Source organism: Delphinus delphis, chromosome 11 (genome assembly GCF_949987515.2).
Source record: "Delphinus delphis chromosome 11, mDelDel1.2, whole genome shotgun sequence".
NCBI classification, from domain to species: Eukaryota; Metazoa; Chordata; class Mammalia; order Artiodactyla; family Delphinidae; genus Delphinus; species Delphinus delphis.
Window position 1 is genome coordinate 52,447,234 of NC_082693.1, and position 27,217 is coordinate 52,474,450.

The window sequence follows — 27,217 nt, forward strand, 5'->3', positions numbered from 1 at the left end:
TTCTTCCAATACAGTTTTGTCATTTTTTGTAAAATCGATATTTAGCATTTACTTTAGTATGACGGCAAACAGTATTAGAAGACAAGCCATGTTGCATGGCATGATTACCTGCCTTTTCTACAGGATATATTTTCTGTTGTCTTGATGCCTTTGTTGGCTTAATTTTCTTGTGTTTACCATGAATTCAACTCCTCAGATCTGTAATCTCTCAACATGTTCTATCATATCAAGAATTCTATTAGAGGTTTCCAACCCATCTGGAACGTTTGCTTTCTAGGGTTACTACACAGACCTTGGGAATTTCCTTCCCACAGACCCTGGGAACCCAGAGTTTCTTTTCATTCCTGTTAAATTAATTAAAGAAGGAGGCCATTAGACTGAGGTGGCTCTAATGCTGTGGTAGCCCAAGGAAGCCAACCAAAATCTAAGCTCTTACAAGGTTATGAAATCAAAATACTAAGGACAACCAGTCACAAACAGCCAACTAGGCTTTAAGTTACAGCGAGTTAAATAATTTCCTTTCTTTGCCTCTGCTCTTCCTATATCTGTCTTTCCCCAGACTCCTGTTGGGGGAGCATCCCTAACGACTTCTGGTTTGGTGCTGCCAGATGTGAATCAATTTTTTTGCTCAAATAAACTCTTAAAATGTTTAATATGCCTCAGTTTACCTTTTAACACTCTCTCTTGCATCCCTGGAGCCTTGCATCCTGAATCCAATTCTCCCTCTTCCTGGCTTTACTCTCTTTTGGTGGTTGGTACACGTTCTCTGACAGCTTCCCGAGGAAGAGTGCGTGCGAGGAGAGTATTCTGAATTCTTGCATAGTTGTCTTTTTTTTTACTTCCACCTTTGCTAGATGGAGAATTCTAGGCTGGAAATTTCTTCTCCCTCAGAATTTTGAAGGCACTCTTCCATTGGTTTCTAGATTCCAGAACTGCTATTTGTTGAGAAGCCTGATGCCATTCTGATTACTCGGTTTATTATTTGTGTTCTGATACACTGTGTGAAAACTGCCCACCCCCACTGGAAGCCTGTAGCATTGTCTTTTTCTCCCAGTTTTCAAATCTCATGATGACGTGCCTTGGTGTGGGTCTGTTTTCATCCACAGCTCATGGACTCATACATCTGGAAACTTATATCCATCAATTCTAGGAAATTTATGAAAATATATCCTTGATGCTTTTCTCTCCTCTTTCTTTTTGTAACGTCTATTATTTGGATATTGTGTTATTTGGACTCGTATAATTTTCCTATTTAGTCTAGATTCTTCATTTATTTATTTGTTGTTTTGTCCTAATTTCTAGAAATCTTCCTCAACATTTTTTCCAGTATTTCTGTTGAACTCCTTCATTTCTGCCATATTCTTACTTTTCAAGAGCTCTTTGTTCCCCTCTGGAGGCTACTGTGTAATAGTATTCAGGGCCTCCCACCCAGGGATACAAATGATGTTAATGATCACTTTTTTTTTCTTTTTAAAGTTTTCTTCTTCCTGCATGTGCTGTTTCTGTTTTCTTCTTTGTTTTTGGTGATAGTCTTGCATCTTACATTCTTTCCTCCAAGTGCCTGTGTTTTTCTTAGCTGTCTGTTCACATCAAAGATGGCTCTCCAAAGTAGCTGTTTGAAAGCTTGGTGCCCCTGAGTGGGGCTCCTGGATTACGGTCGTCACTGTATAGTTCAGGCCAGACTGCTTCTGTATAGTTCAGTGCCAGATGGCACTGATTCTTCCTCCAGCTCGGAGGGGATTAAGCCTGGATACCTGGCTTCTTTGAGCTTCTGTGAAAAGACCAGCAGTCTCCTCATTCAGTGTCTCACTGAATCTCTGCTTTCAGAGCTGGACTGGTACACTCAGCTGTGCCCTCCCAATCCAGAGACCCTTCCTTTCACGTTTTCCAGAGGATAAAACTAGGCTCTGCCAGGAAGGGGAGGGGTGCTTGGCGGTTCTGAGTTGGGGAAGGCATCTGAGGGACTCATTCATTCTTAACAGACTTTCAACCAATCCCCCTGTGTTCGTACTCTCCCATCACTTTTTTTTTTTTTTTTTTGCGGTACGCGGGCCTCTCACTGTTGTGGCCTCTCCCGTTGCGGAGCACAGGCTCCGGACGCGCAGGCTCAGTGGCCATGGCTCACGGGCCCAACCGCTCTGCGGCATGTGGGATCTTCCCGGACTGGGGCATGAACCCGTGTCCTCTGCATCGGCGGGCGGACTCTCAACCGCTGTGCCACCAGGGAAGCCCTCTCCCATCACTCTTGCTTCCAGAAGTTCCTGATTCCACCTCTCTGACTTGCTGGGAGTTTAGGATGCACATCAGGCTGTCAGCTTTCCACTCTGCTTCTTTAAATTAATCTTTCTCCATCTTCTTTGCCACTTCCAAATTTGGTTGTTGTTATCTATTTTTCTTTTCCTCTTCTCCTTATGAGTTTCTGCCTCCTGAAAAATCTTATACTGTCACTTTAAAATGGGGGTTTGGGGTAGGAGCAGGGCTAAAGGCGTGTTTTCAAGCTAGCATCTTTTGACTCACGAAGCTTTAAAATCACTGGTCGTCTGTCACTGTCACAAACTGGTTCTCACAGTGAATTTGGATTCTTTTCTTCTCAAACAGTTGTTGGAAGAGGTAGAAAATGACAGTCCCTATCTTTTGTTTAAAACACTTTTTCTGTATCTGAAGACGGGTGAAATCTTCTGCAGTGTGAAGCTAATTAAATGTGAATCATTCCAAGAACATTCTATAATGTCTAGCCGTTCATGGAACTTACTCTGCTAGTCAAGGTACTTTGCTCAAAGGACCTGATAAACTGTCCAAACTACACTGGAGAAGCGCACACACACACACACACACACACACACACACACACACACTCACTCACTCACGCAATCATTCAGTTTTACTTTCATTGTAACCATATAAATATGTGCGTGTGTGTATACACACACACACACACACACACACACACACACACATACATACATATATACTACCTGGCAAGTAAAACTGGTTATTTGATTTGAAATGGACCAGTGAGTAGAGTTTTTATTGCAAAGTTGGCAAAAAACCATGAACACATTTCTCTTCTAAATACGTTTAAGACTTAAGGCGAAAATGACAGATTTGTTGTTCTTGTTATAAAGAATGCTTTATGATTTTCCAAAAAATAAAGCAGGCCTTTGTTCCTGAAGACAATTCAGTCACAACTAAAAAGGAAAGCCAATAAATTAACTGCACTCACAAAATGCTGTCTCTTGCTTTTCTAATATAGGATCTGGGAAGATTCATCAATCAGATGGTGACAGGGATGAGTGTTAACACGAACACAGCCAGTGTTAAGTCAGACAGAAAGGGTTTGAATCCCTGCACGGCCTTTTATTAGCTCTGGGTCTTTGGGCAGCTTATCCAGCTGTGTAAAATGGGCACAGATGTTATAGGGCCACTTTCAGGATTAAATGAGAAAACACATATAAACTGCTTAGTGCCATGCATGGTACAAAGTAGATAAAACTCCCGTGTAATAAAACCTCCAAAGAAAACTTCGATACCAAAAGATCTTTACGGACAACTACACGTTGCAGAGACAAGCACAGTTCTCTGACTTGAAAGGCAGGTGAGCTGCATTGGAGGGTATGGGCTCTGGTTTCTGACTGGCTGAGGTGTCAGAGCTTCAGGATGCTGCTTCTTGTGCCAAACTGCATCCTTCTGCTAGGCTGTCCTACTTTATTTGCTATAATAAATTACTCCATATCATAGCAATAAAATCTATAAAAGTAATGCCTGATGCTAATGTGCTATGAATGTCTCATCAGGAACTTATGAAAATTAGTCTAAAACTGCTCACCACATCCAAAATCAGAGGGACTCATTTCTCAGTCAATTAGGTATGAAGAGTGAGTCTTAAGCCAAGCGTGAAGGCTCTGATGGTACGCTTCCCGAGGTGGAGGCCTATTTCTCACTACTCAGAGCTTTCACAAGATGAAGATACAGAAAGAGGACTTTGTATAAAGATAGTGAGATCATTAGAGAAATGCAAATCAAAACTACAATGAGATATCATCTCACACTGGTCAGAATGGCCATCATCAAAAAATCTACAAACAATAAATGCTGGAGGGGGTGTGGAGAAAAGGGAACACTCTTGCACTGCTGGTGGGAATGTGAATTGGTACAGCCACTATGGAGAACAGTATGGAAGTTCCTTAAAAAACTACAAATAGAACTACCATATGACCCAGCAATCCCACTACTGGGCATATACCCTGAGAAAACCATAATTCAAAAAGAGTCATGTACCAAAATGTTCATTGCAGCTCTATTTACAATAGCCCGGAGATGGAAACAACCCAAGTGTCCATCATCGGATGAATGGATAAAGAAGATGTGGCACATATATACAATGGAATATTACTCAGCCATAAAAAGAAACGAAATTGAGTTATTTGTAGTGAGGTAGATGGACCTAGAGTCTGTCATACAGAGTGAAGTAAGTCAGAAAGAGAAAGACAAATACCATATGCTAACACATATATATGGAATCTAAGAAAAAAAATGTCATGAAGAACCTAGGGGTAAGAAGGGAATAAAGACACAGACCTACTAGAGAATGGACTTGAGGATATGGGGAGGGGGAAGGGTAAGCTGTGACAAAGTGAGAGAGTGGCATGGACATATATACACTACCAAACGTAAAACGGATAGCTAGTGGGAAGCAGCCACATAGCACAGGGAGATCAGCTTGGTGCTTTGTGACCACCTAGAGGGGTGGGATAGGGAGGGTGGGAGGGAGGGAGACGCAAGAGGGAAGAGATATGGGAACATATGTATATGTATAACTGATTCACTTTGTTATAAAGCAGAAATTAACACACCATTGTAAAGCAATTATACTCCAATAAAGATGTACAAAAAAAAGATAGAAACATTCATAAACCCCTATAGTGCCTCAGTTTCCCTAACAGTACCCGTGTGTGTATGAGTGAGAAGAGGGTCCTTTGGTTTCCTACTTAGGTAGGATAATTACGGTTGGCACTAAATTTTGTGGGGTAGAGCCTTGCTTAAAATATTTCATGAGGCTCTATGTGGAAAATAAATATCGATCATTATAATAATTAACATTCATTACGGTTCACAAGGTGTTCTGGGCACCTTACATACACTAACTCATCTAATTTTCTCAACAGTGCTGCAAAGAAGGTAATGAGCACGCCATTTTATAGACAAGGAAACTCAGTACAGAGCGGTCAAGAGAGTTGGGAAGTGGGGCAGTCTGGGCTCTGAGTCCTTGCTCTTCATCATTTTCCAAGTTCATGCTTCTTCAGTTCATGCAATAGACTTTGCACAAGCATCTATATTCCTCATCGCCCTCAGAGGCTCATTTCCTGGAGGGCACACTGGTTAGAAGAACATTGGTTACAGACTCCTCATTCACTCCTTCAACAAAGACAGGGATTAAACAAGCATCTCGTATGTGCCAGGAACTGTGCTAGACCTCAGGAATTTACTATTTTGTAACAATGAAAATGGATTCTGTTTTTTTTTTTTCCTTTAGCAAATTCTGCTTTCTCAACTGGCAAAATATGAGTATTTTCCACGAGGAGACACTAACTCAGGATGGTGAGGATTAGTTGTGTAAATGGAGCTGGAGCTCTAGAAGGACTGACAGGCATGTTTGATGAGCTTACGTATCATTTCTCCATCCGGGTATGGCACAAAACTTTCAGCTTCCATGAAAAGCTTTACTTTACAGCTGGCTAAAATTCAAGCAGTTTTGTGGGGTTTGGGGATAGTTTCCATGATTGGTATTAAAATCAGTTTTAGTACATATGTAACATCATCATAAAGCATAATTTTATATGATTCTTTATGCGAATAAAATATTTTGCAGTTGTGTATACATGGCCACACTTGAAACAAACTGAACATATAAATACTGACTTTGAAAAAGGAATCTATCACAGTATTAGTTTTTAAAGGGATACTCTCCTTTATAGTTAAATTACATTTTTATGTATATTAATCTTTAAGAATAAATCTATTGCGAGTTGCCATTTGATCCTGCAATCCCACTCCTGAGCATATATCTGGACAAAGTTATAATTCACAAAGATACATGCACCCCTAGGTTCATAGCAGCACTATTTACAATAACCAAGGTGTGGAAACAACCTAAATGTCCATGGACTGATGAATGGATAAAGAAGATATGGTGTGTATATATATATATATATACACACATACAATGGAATATTACTCAGCCATAAAAAAGAATGAAATAATGCCATTTGCAGCTATGTACATGGACAGACCTAGAGATGATCATACTAAGTGCAGTAAGTCAGAAAGAGAAAGACACATACCATATGATATCGCTTATATGTGGAATCTAAAATATGACACAAATGAACTTATCTATGAAACAGAAAGAGACTCACAGACATAGAGAACAGACTTGTGGTTGCCAAGGGGGAGGGGAATGGGGAAGGGAAGGATTGGGAGTTTGGGATTAGCAGATGCAAACTATTATCTATAGAATGGATAAACAAGTAGGTCCTACTGTATAGCACAGGCAACTATATTCAATATCCTGTGATAAACCATAATGGAAAATAAAATAAATAAAACTGCTTTTCAAATAAAAAAGAATAAATCTATTGCATTAAAAAAGACCATCCTCTTAAGTAAAATTTGAGAGTAAAATTACAGTGTGGCAAACTGTGTGGTAAGAGAAGCTTCCGAGGAATAGGGGTCTTCTGTAGATGCACCAGTAGTAAGCATTTCTAAGGACTCAAAACTTAGTATTGGGCCATGGCACTCAGAGTGTCTTTACTGAATGGAGGCAGGAGGAAGAAAGAATGGGGTGGAAGCAGGGTCTCTGCGTGCAGCCAGCAAGCAGGCTCTACACTGCGCAACTCCAAGAGGTACCCCGTTCACGGCCAATTCTGATGGAATAAATGAATGGAATGGAATAGACAGGATAAATGAGAGCAGGGTTAAAGTTACATGCGGGTTGCAGAAGCCACGTAGAGCCCCAGATACTTTTAGAATAGTAAGTTCTGATGAGCTCTCCCTTAATCTCAGCAAGCACAGCTGGTGACAGAACAGTGGCATACCATCTTTGCCTCGTAATGAACAAACCGAAAGGGGAAGCGACCCAGTTAAAGGCGGAAATGACTGTAGTAGCAACTAGAATAGGTCTGGAGTCTCCAAAGTCCCATTTCATCTTTCTACTTACTCTACAGAGGAACGTCAGATCCATCAGTCCTACTTTTCTCCCAGCACTGGGGGTTGGGGGAGATACAGGCTCTCATACATATGGCTTCTTGTTCTTTTTTTTTTTTGCGGTACGCAGGCCTCTCATTGCTGTGGCCTCTCCCGTTGCGGCGCACAGGCTCCGGACGCATTGGCTCAGCAGCCATGGCTCACGGGCCCAGCCGCTCCGTGGCATGTGGGATCCTCCTGGACCGGGGCACGAACCCGTGTCCCCTGCATCAGCAGGCGGACTCTCAACCACTGAGCCACCAGGGAAGCCCTGGCTTCTTGTTCTTAACATTTATTCCATATTGTAGTACCACTATTTTTGGTGTTACATTAGATATATGTGATTTATTGGTTATTAATAAAACTTCATCTTCGATGTTAAATGTATATTGTCAAAGTTGAATTGAACAGCTCCCATTTCATACACCCACTTGAGAACTCTTGGTTTTTGCCTTAGCCACTGATGTAAATGCTATCCGACAGAGTGTAGTGAGGCACCTTTACGTAGCCTCATCACTCTCTGGAAGGGACCACATCTTGGTCACAGATGTCGCTTCTAGGTCTCCTTTGGTCTTCATGCCTTAATCATTTGCTTCATTTTCTTGAAGCATTTATGGATGAACTTAGTTTATGGATATTAAAAGCATAGAGACCTCAATTTCCATTCTACAAATTTCCACTGGGGCTCAAATTTTCAAAGCTGTTTTACCAAAGCAGTTATAAATCTAGAGCCTGAGGAAAAGAGGGAATTAAACACATTTATATGTCCTCCTTTTCTTTTTGGCTTGGTTACCCAGGCACCTTGTACCATGGAGGAATTCAGGAAGTTACTAAAGAAAAAGACATTATTTCATTCTTGCAAAATGAATTATAGATGCATAGTGGACAGATGGGAAGATAGTCTCAATAGATTATTGTGAAAACTTAATCTATAGTATGTTAAAATGTAGAGAACCTCTATTCCTTCATATGCCATCTAATTATTCATGGGGGGTGTGTGAGACATATTTATTGAGTACTTACTCATTATTTGCCAGGGATTATACTAGGTATATAAATATGTTATTTTATTTAATACTCTGAATAACCTACAAAATGAGGATATTTTGCAGATACGCTTATTTCCATTTTATAGGTGAAGAAACCTGAGACTGAAGAGAGTTACAGTAACTTGCTCCATTCACATAGCTATTCAGTGCTGGAGGGTAACCGGCTCCACATTTTTGTACCATTAGGTAGAAACTTGGCAATGAAACTTAAAACATTTGCCATGCCTGTAAACCATTTGAGAATACACTTTTCTAATGTCTTCCTAAAACTCTGCGTTTTAAAAGATATCACTTGTACTTACAACTTATGGTTATTCCAAGTTCCACACTGTGTTTCTTAGGGAGCTTTACATGAAATGTTCCACTACTCGGGATGACAGACTCTGTAATTTCAAAACAAAAGAGAATGTGTTTAGAGAAGACTAGGAAGATTGGAGCACCAATCAATGAAAATGCATCAGGAATACTTGTATCATCGTCATCATCTGTAGTTAAAGCTGTAGGAATTGACATCAAATCCTGATAAACTAAGCTCCTTGTGAAGAACAGACGTCCTACCCACAGGCCACAGCGCATAATTCACAGCAACAGTCGAGTTCCACGTTTTTAAAGTGTGATTCAGACAGCATCTCCATCAAATGTACCTAGGATGCAAGTTAAAAAGATAGATTCCCGAATCATCCCAGATCTGCGGAATCCGAATCTCTGAAGACAAGGCCTAGAAATCTGCATTTTAAACATATTCTCCAGGTGATTCTTAGGTATACTAAAGTTGAAGAACCAAAAGTAGTTATATTCTTTTCTCCCCCAGCCATATTGTTTGCAGAGTTTATTATTCAGCAGTGCTTTCTTTTTTTCATTCATAGCTGGGGGAGATCGATTTCGGAAAAGATTTCAGTTAGCTGTGACGGTTGTTGATTTGCAGGAGGAGAGGTGTGCCTGAATTTGTAAGGTAAACGTGGAAAAGTACACTTAAAGATGTAGAAGCAGCAGTGATAGTCAAAATATCTCACAACCAGAATGGTCCTGACCACAACCAACGAGACTGAGTGCTGAGCAGAGTTGGAACAAAGGGACCCAGGAGGTCCCACTGCACCAAGGATGACCCTCTAGTTTCTGGATCACGGGGACGTTTCAGGGAGGAGCACGAGGGCAGGGGTCACTGGAACAGAGCGAAGTTGGGCTCAAATGTTGGCCAACCAGTAGAGAAGTAAGCTAATGTAGGAACAGAGAGGGAAGCGGTGTGTACTGCTCGACTCTCAACCTTGGATAGATCTACTGTGATGTTACCAGGGCGTGACTAGTATCTGAGAAAGAAAGAATTGCTACATATTCTTAAATATATTCTTAAAATTCCTCTAACAGTCTGGGAGGCCTTCAATTGGAGACAAGGTTAAAATGGAAATATCCTCTTAAGAGATAACATCTATTCACACTAAGTAGCTAATGACTATAATCCTTTCTTGAAGGTTTTAGAAAGGGGTGGGAAGGGTTGGCAAGAAACAAAGGAAACATTAGCATAAGGGGAGGCTTGTGGGATGTCGGAATGAAACCACTTTTTCTGCTTCATTTTGCGCCAAGCTAGCTCCCAAACCGCCACAAAGAATTAACTACAGCTGCTGTGATGTGGGTAGAACTATTCGGTCCTCAGGCCCCTAGTCCAATTTGTTAATCACATTTTTAACATGTTTTGAGTCTCTGCAAAGCAGAGGTGAAAGGTGGGGTGGCCTCATGGAAGCAGAGTACTTCCTTCCTTCATCTGTCTTAACCTGCTCTTCCTGGCCTTTTCTACTGGCCCATGAAGAATTTAGGCAGTAAACCTTTTGTAAGACCAGAACCTGGGCTTCCCTGGTGGTGCAGTGGTTGAGGGTCCACCTGCCGATGCAGGGGACCCGGGTTCGTGCCCCGGTCCGGGAAGATCCCACATACCGCGGAGAGGCTAGGCCCGTGAGCCATGGCCGCTGAGCCTGCGCGTCCGGAGCCTGTGCTCCGCAACGGGAAAGGCCACAGCAGTGAGAGGCCCGTGTACCGCAAAAAAAAAAAAAAAAAAAAAAAAAAAAAGTAATAATAATAATAAGACCAGAACCTGATCTTCCAACTCAGAGTAACTGCCATAGACAAACAGGAGCACACGGTAAAATTTTGATTTTCCTGGGCCCTCCAGGCTTCTAGAGTCATCTGTAAAGAAGGTTCCCCAAACTGCCCTGGTAAGTTTCAGCCGGGGCTGCTGGGTAAAGGCAAGTCTGCCCCCTCTGGCTTCTTCCTTCTTCCCAGTTCTTTCCTCATTTCGCTGGGGCGTGAGGGAATCTGTCGTCTTCTCCCACTTCCTCCCTCTCTTCTTAATTCTCCTGTCCTGTCAGGTGTGGCCCCTTGAGTGTCACAGATGTTGTCCTCAACTAAGACTAATCTAAGATGTACCAGGAAGTAACAACATATATTTATTTGTTTATTTATTCATGAAGAATTTGTATCCTTCCCATTTCCCAATCGGAACTTGAGATAGATAAAATTAGTTATTTCCCCCAGTAGATTTCAAAAAGACTGGCTAATTTTAATATATTGGGGCAGAAAAAGAGAAATGAGGTTAAGTAATAACCACCTCGGTATGCTTTACTTCCTTACTTCAGGTGCTCCAAGTATCACAAATATTTACTCCTAAAAGATCTCTCAAATCCTTCCTTTCATCTCTTCTCTGAATCTTTGTGAAGGCTAATTACTACCTGCTTCCCACCACCAAGAGAGAAAGTTTAGGAATTTGGAATTAGCATGCAGACTGGGGGCAGACAGGGTATTTGGAAGAGGCTAGTTTGGCCCATCCGCACCAATAGCCAGGCTGCAGAGAGAAGGCAGAAAGAAACAAGTGTACTTGAGGAGACAGTGTGAGGTCTTGCAGAGAGCCAGTGGTTAGCCTTGACAGCCCCTGGGTCTAGCTCTTCCAGGGGCTGCCTATTCCCTGTCCTCAAAGGCTGTGAAACACCAGTGTGCTTCCAGGAAATGCCTCTCCTGTCTAAATTAGCTTGAGTGCATTTCTGTGGCTTGCAACTAAATAGCTTTGCTATTTAGAGAACTCATTTCATGTATGTCTGTTTTAGTGTTACCCGTTTTACGAAAACGTTCTCTGTGAAAGGGGAGGGGAGCATAATGTATGTATATGTGTATCCACGTATGTATATGACATCTTGCCCAAGATGCTATACAAGTGAGTCTTTGATTCATAAGGGCCTGGAAAACACAGATCTAAAATAGTTACTATAGAAACATTTTGCTTTACATTTAAAAAAAAAATTATTTGTTATTTTTGGCTGTGTTGGGTCTTCTTTGCTGCGTGTGGGCTTTCTCTAGTTGCGGCGAGCCGGGCTACTCTTCGTTGCAGTGCGCGGGCTTCTCATTGCAGTGGCTTCTCTTGTTGCGGAGCACAGGCTCTAGGCGCGCAGGCTTCAGTAGTTGTGGCACACAAGCTCAGTAGTTGTGGCTCGCGGGCTCTAGAGCGCAGGCTCGGTAGTTGTGGCGCACGGGCTTAGTTGCTCTGCGGCACGTGGGATCTTCCCTGACCAGGGCTCGAACCCGTGTCCCCTGCATTGGCAGGCGGATTCTTAACCACTGTGCCACCAGGGAAGCCCTTGCTTTACATTTTTAATGTAGGGAATCTTGACCAAGATTAACATTGTTAATGACACTGAAGGAGACATTATCACTTCCTGGAAAACAGTAATAGATCACTTTTGACTACATAAGATTTGAAATATTTATAATGAATAAATATCAATATATGAATCTCTTTGATCAAGCTGTGGCTTCATTTTAATCTTAAATGTCAACATGATTTATTTTCTATCTGGTAATTTTCCCCCCCATACAATTACTTGGTTGTTAAAGCCAAGGCACGTTTAATTTGGGGTTTCTTAAGGAAATAATAATAAAGAGGAAAAAGATCCAATATTTGGAGAAACATCAGGTTTAGAGTAAGTAAACAGAACATTTATTTTCTTAGACTCCCCTGTGATTATTTTGTGCTTCCCTGGTTTTGCTTTATCTTTGTTAATACTGTAATTAAAAACACATTTGGGTAAACAGAGTCCTCTTTCTTTCCAACTGGTCTGCTTTTTCTGCCCAAAGCATTCATTGTTAGCACAGTAAGATAACCACCACATCACAATTCATCAACCTGGACACCCTTGTGAGATTTGAAAAAATTAAGGAAGTATAACGGGGGCAAATGTTAATGTTTAACTCCCACTCACACAGAGAAAAACACTGGGGATTCTAGTAATGATGGCAAACAACATTTGATAGGATTTTTCACGGAGGCTTCTTGCCAGGACAAAGCTGTATTTTTTCCAACAAAGTAACTTCAGCATTAAAGTAGAAACTTTAAGCATTCATGATATTGTACACTGGTATTTAAAAGACAGTATTGAAAAAGGCAGAATGTAAATTGTGCATATGTTATGATTATAGATTTACAAAATTATATGTATGGTAAAGGACTTTGGTAAAGAAATATAAAAAAATAAACTTTTGTTTATTAGAATGATGGGGTTATAAGTAACTTCAGCATAAGAAAAATCCCTTTAACATTACTACAATTTGTTTGGAGGGTGGTACCCATGTAAAAAGAGATAGATTTAGGCAAAAGTGTACTCACTGTCAAGCTTTTTAACCACTGTCTGTGTCACTTAGAATGTTTATAAAATAGAGATAGGTAATCTCTAAGATCCAATAGTTTGAGAATCAGTGTCTGGGTATAATATATTTCTGAGGAAGAATTGGAAATGAATGGTAGTTCATATCCAGACAATTAGGAGTGATACACATAAAATAAAAATGCATGTATAGCACAAGTAAATACTTAGGAGACACTGCTATGGAGAAGGTCAATCGTGCTGGCCATTCCACTACTGGGATGTAGTGAGTAGATGCTCCTCGAGATCCTACAGTGCACAGGAGAGACACCTCCCCTCAACAAACAATGTCAGTAGGGCAGAAGCTCAGAAATCCTGCTGTTTCACGCTGGGAACCCTAATATCGTCTTGAAGAGGGAGTGTAATACGATATGGAAAAGACAGGTGCAAGTCAACAGACCCGGGATCTACCGTTCACTTTGCTGTATGACCTTGAGTTTCCCCACCTGAACCTCAGTTTTTCCATTCATAAATAAATGAAGGTATTGGATTATAACAGTCCTCCCGCCACGAATGTTCTACAATTATAATAAGTACATTCTGGGGCCACAGGACAGCCTTCTTTGAAAGGTATACCCTCAGTGCCATCTGACTGATTCTTATGAGGTCTTTTACTGGCTTCTGCTTGGCCACAGCTGACGGGAAGGGGAAGATGCTACACCTAAGCTGGGCCACTTAGGTGCTTTTTCTTGGGAATTAGAAGTTAAAAATGGCTGGTCCTGGCTGGGCATGTTAGCAAGGATGGGGCGATCATGTACAGTCAGAAGTCACAGAAAACTTGTACAGGGACAAAGGGAGCAGATGTGAAGAAACAAGCAGCACCAAGAGACGAGGAACCTCAGAGAAGCAATGGGTATGAAATCAATTTGTGGTGCAGATTGAACTTCCTGATCCTAGTCTCTCAAGAGTGCCCATTGTACTTCATTCATTCATTCATTCATTCACCAAGCATTGGCTGAGCGCCTCCTGTATTCCAAGCACTATTCTGGGTGCTGGGGTACATTCTTGAACAAAAGGCACAAAGTCCCTGACATCATAGATTTTCCTACTGGAGAAGACAAGACAAGGAACAAATAAATATACCCCATAACATCATGGCATAAGAAGGGAGAAGAAGAGCTATAAATCTGGGCAAGGGGAGAGACAGTGATAGATGTCGTGGAAGGCTTCTTGGAGCAATCTGAGCAAAGATCTGAATGAAGTGAGCAAACCACCCAGACATGCTGGGGAAGAGCTGCCCAGGCAGAGGGAACAGCAACTGCAGAGAGACTTCAATGGGAATATGCATGGCAGGAGCAGCTAGTTCATACTCCCTCCTCATTCCAAGTCCCGCCCTCCTCATTCCAAGTCCCGCCCTCCTCCTGAGAGACTTCACCACATAGATGCTCCGCCCATCACTCTGCATCCCCCACTCCCAGACCTCTGGTTGAATGATACTTGCCTCCACTCCGCTTCACTTCGGCAGCTCACTACCCTGAGCCTTACTTGACCTCTGAAATCTTAAACTCTAATATGCCACTTTGACCTCAGTCTCCTGGCTGTTAGCCTTCTCATTCCCTTCCTCTCACTCCCATTTTCCTTCCTGAAGACTCCTAATTCCTGAAGTGCTCCCTTTCCTTTTGGTCTCGCATGCTGCTCCTTTATTGATTTCCGTCCCTCTCTAAGCTAGATTCTTTCAAGAACAGGCAGTATGCGTAGTGCGTAGAGTGTGGCCTTTGGAGTTGCACTGTCTGTGTTAAAATCCCAGACCTACCATTAATGGGAATCTCCATTTTCTGGGGACATAATAATAGTAGCTTTCTCCATTGCTGTTTTAAGGACTAAATGAGCTAATGTACAGGCAGGGCTTAGAAAAGTAACATGCCATAGAGTAAGCATTTGATAAATATCATGATAATTTTGATGCTATTATCATAATCATTCCTCTGCTCTTCCTGCAACGATTTGAACCTCTATGACTTACGTGCTCCTTCTTTGAAACTTCTCTGGAAATCTCAGTCTCTGGATCAATCTAATCATCTACTGTCTTTGCTTTTATTCTTCGGCAGTTGAGGTCTCCTGACAAAAAACTACTTGACCATGCGGTTTGATGTTGCTATGGACTTAGAGCTTCTGGACTCTGCTTGGTCTGCCACCCAGCTTGAAAATCCCTTTACATGAGTCTGGTTGGTTATCTCATTCATTTCCCCATTAGCTATTCTAAACCTTCACCATTCTTTTCAACTCCCCAAGGTGCTGACCCTTTCTTGACAGTTCTTACGTGATCTTCCTAAATACAGCTAAAAATTTAATTACATTCTCACATCTTTCTCTTCAAACTCCTAGGGAGAGGTCTTCTAGTTTCTGTCTTAGACGAGTTATCTACCTATGTTCTAGATAACTTCCCTTCTCATCCCTTTGGAAACCCGTATCTACCAATTATCTCTTTTCTCTTTCATTTATTTCAGGCCCCAAACATGTTCAAATCTCTCCAGTCTTAACCAAACAAAATAACACCTCTCTGAATGTGGAATCCCCTTCTATCTGTTGTCCCATCTCCTTTCATCTACAGCTAAATGTCTTGACACTGCCAAATGTCCTCTGGGGCAAAACTGACCTTGGTTGAGAACCACCGATTAGAAGATAGGGTGGTATAGGACTTCCCTGGTGGCGCAGTGGTTAAGAATCTGCCTGCCAATGCAGGGGACACGGGTTGGAGCCCTGATCCGGGAAGATCCCACATGCCTCGGAGCAACTAAGCCCATGAGCCACAACTATTGAGCCTGCGCTCTAGAGCCCATGAGCCACAACTACTGAGCCCGCCCGCCTAGAGCCCATGCTCCGCAACAAGAGAAGCCACCACGATGAGAAGCCCGCGCACAGCAAAGAAGAGTAGCCCCCGCTTGCCGCAACTAGAGAAAGCCTGTGCGCAGCAACAAAGACCCAATGCAGCCAAAAATAAATAAATAAAATAAATAAATTTTTTAAAAAAGAAGATAGGACAGTATAAAACAGAGCACCGAGTATGTAACTAAATGTTGCAGAAGTTCTCAAAAGAGGAGCCCATGGTGGCCTCCAGTCCTTTTCATCTACTCCCTGCATTTTTCCTGCCAAACTGTCTTCCAAGACCCCTTGGCAGACAGACAACAAGCACAGCTTGTCTGTACTTCTCCACACTTTTTTCCCTCACCCCTCAGCTCCCTGCAATCTGACTTCTGTCCGCCAGTTGCTTGAAACTTCTCTACGATGTCTTTCTTCCTAATTGCTGAATCCAGTGGACATTTCCTTTCCTGCCTTTCTTACTTGAATTCTCCACAGCACTTTTATGCTATTGACGGCCACTTTTGCCTTGAAACTCTTGCTTTGGCTTCCAAAGAGTTTTGGTTCTCCTCCGACTTCTCCTACAGCATCTTCATCATCTCCTTTACTAGCGTCCTTTCCCTTTAAATCTTAGTATTCCTCAGGCAAAGTCCCCTCCTCAGTCCCCTTCTTAACACTACTCTTTCCCTAGTGGTGTCCTTTATTCCATGATTTTAACCATCACCACCATGTTGGTCACTCCTCAGTCCTGCTCTCCAGCAGAGACCCCAATCCCAGGCTCCAGGAGGTAGCCTGCAGTCTCTTGGGCACTTCCTTCTGCATTCCAGCGGCAACACACTTTCAGCAAGTCTATTCTTATCTTTCAGCAGTTCTTTCTTGTGTCTAACTGGATACAAAGTCCTTGAAGATGTCGATCCTTTCTATTCTTTCTTTCAATGATCTGAACATAGCGCAGCACCTAGCACTTAGTAACTGGTACTTGGGAAGAGTCTTCTGAGTAAGGAATGGATGTACTTGTCCTTTTTTCCCTAGTATTGACAGTGGATTTGCCTACTCATGTTTAAAACAGAACTCTTTTTGTTATCGCCAAATTTCTACGCTTCAGGTCTTCTTCTCAGTTAAAGACACTGCTATCTGCTCAACCACTCACCTTCATAACTCAGGATCATTATGAACTCCCCTTTCTCTCATCTTCCATATCCAACCCATAAGCAAGTTATGTTAGATCTGCTTCAAGCCGCATCCTAAACTTCACTCTCTGTCACCATCTCTAGCACTATCGCCTTGTCCAAGCCACCAACCTTCTGCTACAATCTTCTGTTTTTTTCTAAGTTTGCTACTGTCCCCCCTACACTTCATAAGGATCTCTCCAAAACATCCATCAGGTTATCTCACTCCCCTCCATAACAGGCCCCATGACTTCGTTACACTTATAAAATTGTACCAAGGCACTGCCCTGGCCTGTTCCAACCTCTCCCACCCCACCTCCAAATCCAAACCTGACTCCTATCCCCAGCTCCCTTCTATGCTCCAGCAAGAGCCCTTTTTGCTGTTCCTCAAATCCACCAAGCTTATTACACTGGCTGCTCCCTCTGCCTGGAATGCTCTCCTCCAAGATTCTGACATGGCTGGCTCCTTCTCAACCTTTAAATCTCTGCTGAAATGTCTCTTCCTTAGAGAGTTATCCTATGGAAAAAAAAAACCCCTACAGTCATTCTCTAACCCCCATTCGGCTTTATTTTCCTCAGAGCACTATTACTGCCTAAATTTATATTTCCTAATTTTTAAATTAACTTTCTGTACTGCTATAATATAAGCTTCATGAAGACAGGGATTTTTTTTTTTTCCCTCTCCTGTCCACTGCTGCATCTCCACTGTATAGAATAGTAACTGGCCCACAGTAAACATTCAGCAAATATTTGTTGGGATAATGTGACCCCTATGTCCAAAGGCATATCTTTATTGATTGGTAAAGGTTATTGGGTCTGTGAGATAGTGTTTCATTAAGAGAAGACAACTTTCTTAAATGGGAACTAGCACAGACCTCTAAAACCTGTACACCTATTAGCTACTGACAAGGACTCCTTCCATGGCCAAACTTAAGTCACACAAACGCACTTGCTGACTGACGCTGAGTTCAATCTCTTTCCTATTGCAAGTCTTGATCGCTACTGAAATAGTCTTGAATAAAGTCTCCCTTGTCCTTTTTAACAAGTGTCTGGCGCGATTTCTCTTTAACGCTAGAGACCAAATATTCACCTACTGGGCTTGAATAAATCCACCCAATGAATTCTCATTGTTCCCCACAGAACTTTCATATTTTTTTCTGCAGTGGGAAGAGTCAAAGAGAGGCATTTCTTGCCCCTGTGACTGAAGAATATGGTTTCTCTAGCATATAGGGGAAAAGTCAGGAAGAATAAAGGCTACATGATTTTTTAAATCACTTTTATAGCAGCTATTACTTATTCATTTTGTCACATTTATTTTCAATTGTTCTTGTGGTGACATTTTAATGAATAATACAAAAGCAATGCTCAGTGCAAAATGACACCTTGAACCTCCGAAAAAAGAACACGTTCGTTACATAAAAACAATTTGCCGTTCCTCCCCCGTCCCCTGCCACATAACCCACATGATTCACATGCAGTCCACTCCTGACTACGCAGCTGACTGGAGATTATATGATCATACCTGCAACATCGAACTCAATTTCCAGTGTGACCTTGCTTGTGATTGAAGAGTCTCGGAGGAGCTGGCTGGCTTCCTCGAAGGTGCTGTCTTCAGTTGGAATTCCATTAATGGCCAGCACTCTGTCTCCAATCTGTAGCACCCCACATCTGAATTTAGAACCACACGTTACAGGTCACAGATGGAGTAAATAATTATCCACTTGAAGTTGCCAAGATCCTGGCAAATAGCATTTGGTCTCATTTATTTAATGTTGTGGGCATCCTATTAGGTCAACTGCAATATCCCACATTCCTTTTTTTTTTAATAAAAGTGTAGTTGATTTACAATATTGTGTTAGTTTCCGGTGTACAGCAAAGTGATTCGGTTATATGCAATGTCCTACATTCTTGCATTTCTTGGCTACAAATGTGAGCAAGGGAATCTTGAAGTATCCCAGAAAAGTAATTAATAATTCAGCACCATGGTATTGTTATAACCTGATCTGAACCAATATATAGTAACGATGAATGTGCATTCCCCCATGGCACAGAAATTATTATGAAGTTTGGACTTCAGAGATTTTTTTAATGGATTTTTTTCCCCTTTTCAATTAATTTAGCCTCTAGTCGCCAACGGACAAAAATCTGCTAAAGGCACTCATGCTCGCTATTCTGTCTCAAACCTGATCAAGAACGTAAAATTTTATTGTCAGGACAGAGTTCATCACGTCTTGCATTTCCTGCGTTGAGCACTGTTCCATGATTTATTAGCTAGTCAAAGATAGCCAGCGAGAAATGCAGGGCAGACAACGATGCTGTGAAAGAAAATGTCTCACCTCTCTGCCGGGCTGTCAGCTTCAATATAGGAAATCAGAGGTGGAGAGGAGAGGGTCTCTGTGGCAAACACACTGCCCTGCAGTTGAATCCCAAATCCTGTGACAGGATCTGCTGTGAGCACAACCTCTGTGGTTTCTGTGTGAACAACCTGCCCAGCCAAGCCCACCGTACTGGAGGCTAATGACACTAGAGGAACAAACACACACACAAGAAATGATTTTAGATTGGAACAGGCACCAGGAGTGCCAGCATTTCTGAAACAGATCATGTCTCCGGAACAAAAGCTCATTGGCAATGGTGGGATGTGAGGTTTTGGTCTTTTAGCATAAAAAGTTTCACCAGAGCTGAACAGGATAGATGAATCTCCCAATATTTGTCACATCTAAGTCACAGCATCAGTGTAGCCCCCTCCTCAGGCCCACCCCTAATAGCAAGGACAGTTGTGGGAGCTGTAGGAAGAGGATGGTCTTGGGGTCAGGGTACCTGAGGTCTAGTCCTGGCTCGACCACTAAGCAACCAGTTGGGTGACCTTGGGGTAAGTCATCTATCTCCTTCCTATCTAGGAAAATGGGGGTTGGGCTTAACTGGTCTAATGTGTCCCCCCCCCCACTTTAGCCATTTGCACGTAAGATTCCAGCTTTTACAAACAACTTGACCTTCAGTTTTGAAGAAACAACTGATCCAAGTCTGGCTCCTGGGGTGATGAGGATGTTCTGGTCATCAGCCTTAACGTGGCGTTGGGTTGCCACGATGGAGTCCTTTAAACCCTACATTCCTCCTACCCGCAAATTTGGTCTCTTCAGCTCTTGTTCTTTCCCACTGGCTCGCCAGCCTGTTTTGTCATCTCTTATTTCATTCATTTCTCTGATATTCATCCAAGCCCCCAGGCGCACAGCTGTCTAGTTCCCATTCCCGACCTAGGTGGTGAAGAAGCATCCTCCAGGAATGCCTTCCTCTCAGCGCTGCTCACTGGCACCCATGCCTCCTTTGCTCTCCATGAGCAAGCTCTCTGCCTGTAGGGTCCTGCGTTTGACTGCCACTTCCTCCAATAAAGGTCTCTGGCCTCCTTCCTCCAAGTGAAACCTGATGACACCATACACCTCAGGACACTCTCCAACCACAAGCTATTTTCCCTCACGCTCCCTGCCTGGGGCAAGGAGAGAGAAGGGTTTAGAATACTCCTTGCTGCCCGTATGCAGTGCTGTTTATCTCAAATCACTCCTATTTCAAGTTCCATATTCTGTATTCATTTCTGCTTTGTCTCATCTTCAAACCCATAGTTTTCTGTTTTTGTTGAAGTCCCTCCATTTCCTCACTGACTTCAGGACTTGGCTGTGAACCTACCTCCTCTAACCCTTCGTTGTCCTCGGCACCTTTGACATCATGGCCGTAATCTCCTAACATGCTGGCTTGACGGTTCTTCATCTCTCTCAATGCCAGTTACTAGCAGTTCCATCCTCCTCCAGTCCTCTGCCAGCAGAGCCCTATGCTGGACCCCATCTTCCTTCAAAGTGGATAGAGCTCCAGGATCTCAATATCTGAATCCTCCTTATTGATCACACGTCCTTATGAGCCATCTTCCCGAGTCCCTACGATCTGACTTTCTCCTCTTTATGACGTCTAGTCCCATTTTCTCTCACTTGTCTCCTAGTCTAATGGCTTTCAAACAATATTTTTAGCAACGGATATTTCCCCCCCTTCATATGAAAGCACGTAAGAGATGCCCTTGTATTCCAGATAAGAACACAGCTACTGCAGGTAGTAAGGTAGGAGCAGAATACTCCAGAAGCTTCTGCCTCCCTCACGTGAGAATCTGGTTTGCAAGCCATCATCTTTCCTCGTTGCCTTTTCTAACATCATTTCCTCCACACTCCACCTGGACCTCCGGTGACCATTTCAATGATGCCTCTGCTAGTATTCTTACACCTCATGTGATTTTGTCTACTCTCATACACCATACTCTTTGGTAATAGCCAGACACTCCACTGCTGTTACTGAGTTGCTGAAGGGTCCTACAGAAAGTCATGATGAATTCACATTATTCTCTATGGGGCCCTGGAATCTTCTGTGGTGTAATATTTTGTCACCTTATTTGATTCCTCATGGGATTTTTCACAAATATTTCTACTCTTTTAAGGGTCAAACTTTACTTCCTTTCCTACAAGACTGAAAAGATCCAGCCATTTGACAAGAATTCCTTAAACAACATGCTTGTCAACCTCAGCTTCTCAGTATCATCATTTGCTCTCCCCTCCCACCCCCATTTCAGGAGGATGTACAAGGCTAATTCTTCCTTTCATTATTTTTGATACTATCCCTCCCTTTCCACTCTCTCTGTGATTTTGTGCCACAAAAACTTCTCTCTTGACATTTTTCCTAACTTTCCTACTCACTCCCCTAGCTTTCTGACCTTTCTCTATAGATTTGTACTGATTCCCAAACTGCTTAAAATTGACTTCTCCCTTCACTCTTTACTGTAACTACTCTCGCGAGGATGACTTCCTGATTGCCAAAATCAATGGCCTCGTCCTCTCTGACCACTCTGCAGCAACTGGCTTTGGGAACTATCCCTTTCTTCCTGAAGTGCCTCTCTTACTTTTGATGAAGCTTTGTTCTTAGTTTCTTACTTTTCCAGCCCTTACCACTTCCTTTGCCTTCTGCACTCCAAACACAGAGCTGACCACGGCTCTGTCCTAAGTGTTTTCTACTCTCATTCTTTCCCCCATTCACTTCCAGCGCACCTGTAATATAACCTCTCATGTATCTTCTCGTGTCTCCATCTCTAGACTCTCTCAAGCTCCAGTGATGCATTTCCTTGATGTCCCATCCACAAGGATGTCTCATTGACTCCTCAAACTCAACATCTTCAAATTGAGTTAATCATCTTCTCTTTCTCTTTGCCACCACTATTTCTATGAATGGGACCATCATGTTGATGGTCCTTCAGGCTTGAAATCTCAAAGTAACCTTTGACTCACAACAATTCATTGTCTTAAATCCAATCAGTTGCTAAGTTCTCCCAGGATGATGACTAAAATATATCTTGTATAAATCCTCTTTTCCCTTCTTATCGCCAATGCCTTAATTCAGGCTCTCATTACTTTCATTGCATTCAATTCATATTCCAATTATTCTAATATACCTGTTTCTGGGTCCCCTCATGTCCAGTGCTTTCCGCATATTATTGCCAGATTAACTTTGTTTAAGATGAGGCCCCAACTTCTCTACTCTCCTAGAGTACAGCCTCATCACTGCTAGTAGAGATTTCTACATAGGCTTCCAACCAGTGTCCTTGCCCCTTATCTTTTGCTAACAGCTCCAAATTGCTCCCAAGGGGCTTTTCTACTATGCAAAGGTCATCCCCCAGTTTAGAATCTTTTAATGGCTCCCGATTTCCAAGAGAACAAAATCTCTAATTCTAGCAGACTACGCAGGATCCTTCATAAGTTCATTTTCTCCTGCCCATCCAGTCTCATGTTCCCTTATGCTCTGTTCCTGAGTCTTTCCTACAAGACTGAAAAGATCCAGCCATTTGAAAAGAATTCCTTAAACAACATTCTTCTCAACCTCAGCTTCTCAGTATCATCATTTGCTCTCCCCCTCCACCCCCATTTCACCTGCTGCAACTAAGGAACCCATGTGCTGCAACCAAGAAGCCCATCTGCTGCAACTAAGATTCAGTGCAACCAAATAAGTAAATATCAAAAAAAAAAAAAAAAAAGGGAAAGGGGCTTCCCTGGTGGCTCAGTGGTTGAGAGTCCACCTGCCGATGCCGGGGACATGGGTTCGTGCCCCGGTCTGGGAAGATCCCACATGCCGCGGAGCAGCTGGGCCCGTGAGCCATGGCCGCTGAGCCTGCGCATCTGGAGCCCGTGCTCCGCAACGGGAGAGGCCACAACAGTGAGAGGCCCGTGTATCGCAAAAAAAAACAAAAAAACAAGGGAAGGGCTAAAGTGGCAGAGGGCACAGCACATAGAGAGGTGCAGAGGCATGAGAGCAAGCTTGGAGAACATGACTCAGGAGCAACTAAGCCCGTGCGCCACAACTACTGAGACTGAGCTCTAAAGCCCGCGAGCCACAACTACTGAGCCCACGTGCCACAACTACTGAAGCCCGTGTGCCTAGAGCCCGTGCTCCACAACAGAGAGACGCCATCGCAATGAGAAGCCCACACACCGCAACGAAGAGTAGCCCCTGCTTGCTGCAACTAGAGAAAGCCTGTATGCAGCAACAAAGACCCAACACAGCCAAAAAAAAAAAAAACCCCAAAACCAAAAAACTTTAAAATGTGTAAACATCATCTGAGATAGCCAAATAGATTATCATTTATTTGTAGTCACTAATATCCTTAATCAAGACAGCAGTCTTACCTCACACAAACAAATGTTTGGCCATTAAAGCAGAAGTATGAACATGAATGCATCTGTTTTAATTGCTCTTCCCTGCTGAGGGCTGTTAGTCTGTTTTCTCTCAGTAAGCAGTGTTGCACAAGAAGGCATTTTATGTAAAAAATCTCATATAAAAATATCCACCACGAATCCTGAGGCATTAAATGGAAGACTCAACCTATGTATTATGTCAAAGTGGAACCATGTGAAAAATGTCTAAGTTTGAAAGCAGTGTTAACATCTCAGATATAGGCATCATAATAGCAAACACTAGTGCTTACTTCAATAGTGCTTACTATTTAATAAGTATTGTTCTAGCATATATATATTATATATATATAGTGTATTTATAATTATAGTTCTTATTTCATTGGGTAATTGTGAAGATTATATGAGAATATATCATTGTTCATACATATATATGAACATATCATATATATATATATATATGAATATATAGTCTAGAATGTATTTCTTGTCCTGCATGTTCCTTTCAGTGATGAGAATACACACACACACACACACACACACACACACACACACATACACATTTTCATATAATCTTCACAATTACCCAATAAGGTAAATACTATAATTAGCCCCACTTTGTAGCTAAGAAGGCCAAGGTACAGAGAGCTTAGAAAATCTGCTCAAGGTCCTAGAGCTAGAAATTAATGACACTGGGAAGAGAACCCACACAACCTGGTTCCAGAGGCTATGCTCATAACCAGTTCACTATGTTGCCTTCAACTCATTTCTTCCATGAGTAAATAATTTGCTCTCTCGAGTCAGCTAAGAAACATATGAGGCTCTAGGAGTTCCTTGTTCTCAGTTTTCCTTCTATTTACCTATACGAAAGATGACAAATCTTCTATTTGAAGGGATATGCACGTCAATATCATGAATACACCACAGTGGAGGTTTGCGATGGTTTTCCTTGTAAGGAAACCTCAGGTTCTTATAACATGAAGAGACCATGTCCCAGTATGGTGATGGCTGGTCTCCTACACTGATGGTGGCATTGGTAAGCCTGGCCACAGACCCACCTCTGAAGACGAATCTCTGGCAAACCAGATGAAGAGCCAATAGACCCAACCACCTTTCCTCACAAGAACATTTTCTCTTTAACACCAGTCTTGAAGTACCTGGGTTTGGTTTTGTTTAGGTAACTTAAGAGTGGTCCTTTCTTTATCCCCATGGTAAGCACAGGAAGAGATCCCATCTTCTTTGAGCTTCTTTACAGGAATCATAATCATGGCCACCAAAAACAACAAGAAATACTCACACCTCTCTAGACTATGATTAGATCTGGTTGGAGAGATAGGTGTTCTCTTCCTTTAAAACTTATGTGATTATGATGAGAGATTATATTCTGCCCTCCCATCACCACAAAAGAAAAATTTAGGAGTGATGTGTTTCTTCCCTAAGGCATTCAACCACCCTTTTCTTGTTTACACGTACAACCAGCTATCCAGAAACAAGCAGCCAACCACATTTTCCTAGTCTTGCCTAATCTATAATGTGCTTGGCTGTCCCAGAAGGTCATATTTCTAAGAATCACGGTCGAAATTCCTGGACCTTAGGATGCTTGTTGTAAAGACGAGCATCCTTCAATCTTCCTGACGCTGGCGTGAGTAACAGATATATGTTAGGGCAGAGATTTTCAGTGGGGCACGTTCCTGGGGAAAGTATTAGAATCTTGGGGAGTGACATACAGTTTGAAAAGGCACATTCAAGGGGAATGAGATAGAGTTTGAAAACGCGTGTTTAAACTTATCATTGCCTTTCTTGCAGGGGGAGGTTCATGAAATATAATTTAGTATGAAATTTATAATAATATTAAACAACTGCATGGAACTCTTATAGTTATCAAAAGGGGGACCTAGTTTTCAAAGAATTGCTTTAGAGTGAATAAGAAACTAAGAACAAAGATTTCATGTCCAAAACCACCCAGAATATAAGGAAGGAGTCGTAAAGAAAAAAAATCACATCTTTGGTTATTTTATCAGATCAAAAGAGCAAGAAAAAGATCTCAAAAAAAAAAGTTGTAGGCAAAGGTAGAATGAACTAACAAATTCAGTCTAAAACCGTATTTGGTGCAATCATTACCTTGTCGATAAGAGAGATCATTTCAATGGTCTTTGGCGCAGGGCTGCGAGCTGCTTAGCGTCTACCTGTGAAACACTCTTCCCGCAGGTTTCCTTATATCCAAGACTCCAACAGACCCACCCGTTTCCTCCAGGCCAAAAGTCACTGGCTAACATTTCACTTACGTGAGCTTTTGAAGTCTTTCTTTTTCAACCTCCTCCTCATCATGGTTCCACGTGGGCTAGTGGAGTAGAGGCTTCGAGGCAAAGTGCCCATGTTCAGGGAACTCAGGCTGTATGCACTCGTGGAGGTAGGAGAGAAGGATGAAGACAAAGCTGCTGTAAAAGAGTGAGGACTTGGCACAGAGCATTCTCAGGTGGGGTGTGAGCCTGCCACACCTGCCAACCAGCAACAATATAGAAAGACACACAAGAGGCACAGCAATGGCTAGTAGGTACCCCAACCAATAAGAGACCAGATCTCAGGAGCCATGGAGACAGCGCTTTAGAATCTGAGTTACAAGGGCCCGGAAGTGCCTGAGGAGCAGCGCTGATCTTCATAAGTATAATGCAACACGGAGAGGCTCTATGAATTTTGCTTTAGACAAAAAAGTAAACATTAAAACAAGTTTCTCCATAAACAACAACTCAATGTATCAAATACATAACCTCATTTTCATAGATATTTTCTGACATGAATTTCACAAGTGGTTCCATATACACAAATAAGGTCTGAGAAAACTGTACTGTATATACTATTCTGCATTGGTATTTCCTGGCCACACATAAAGCATTCGGAACCTTTACATCCTTTCCTAACAACAAATGCTTTCTGATGGAAAAGAAGGACTTAAGAGATGACAGAAATGATAAGTTGCTACTACATAAAGAAAAGCACACCACACCCATGAAACCAAAAATGGTATGAATCAGATGAGGAAGGGGTGAGAAGAATATAATTTAAGTAAAAGACCAGGAGGCGAAAGCCTGGAACATTACGAGGGCTGTTTGGAGGAGGTGCTTTCGTGAATGTCAGGGCTGGCGCTCTGCAATGGTCTGGGTGGTACGTATTATAGTGATGGTAGGTGTGAAGACTGCAGTGGTCGCTGGCCCAGGAATCCCAGGGAGGTTGCCTGTCGCTCCTCTGAATTTTCACTGCCCATATGAAGTGATGATGAGAAATAAAAACAAACAAACAAACAAAGAACCAAAAAAAAAAAAAAAGAGGAAAAAGTAACTTGAATTGCACAAATAAAAAGTGTAACAAAAAAATGAAAGCTGCTTGCAAAAAAAAAAAAATATTGACTTTGCCCTTTTCTCAGTGGTCAGCAAAACTGATGATTAACATCAGGGATGGTAACTTTTCATCTTCGCAAGAATAATGCATGTCTTTCCCCAGCCCATTTTTTCTCCTTTTAAGATGACTATTGAATCCATTTCTAATCTCCCCCTGTGCTTCACAGC

At 42.2% G+C, this 27,217-nt stretch overlaps 1 protein-coding gene across 3 annotated transcripts in view; it reads right to left on the reverse strand.

The window, feature by feature from the left end:
- Positions 1-27,217, reverse strand: part of GRIP1 (glutamate receptor interacting protein 1) — a 437,679-nt gene that overhangs the window by 75,523 nt on the left and 334,939 nt on the right. For 2 of the 3 annotated variants that reach the window (XM_060023847.1, XM_060023846.1), the window contains exons 10-13: positions 25,940-26,092; positions 19,278-19,464; positions 18,464-18,609; positions 8,594-8,674 (exon numbers count right to left, since the gene is read on the reverse strand). In XM_060023847.1, the coding sequence (XP_059879830.1) occupies positions 8,594-8,674; positions 18,464-18,609; positions 19,278-19,464; positions 25,940-26,092 (567 nt within the window). Of the gene's footprint in view, positions 1-8,593; positions 8,675-18,463; positions 18,610-19,277; positions 19,465-25,939; positions 26,093-26,752; positions 26,909-27,217 lie in introns of all 3 variants that reach the window. The other variant, XM_060023845.1, reaches the window with a different exon arrangement.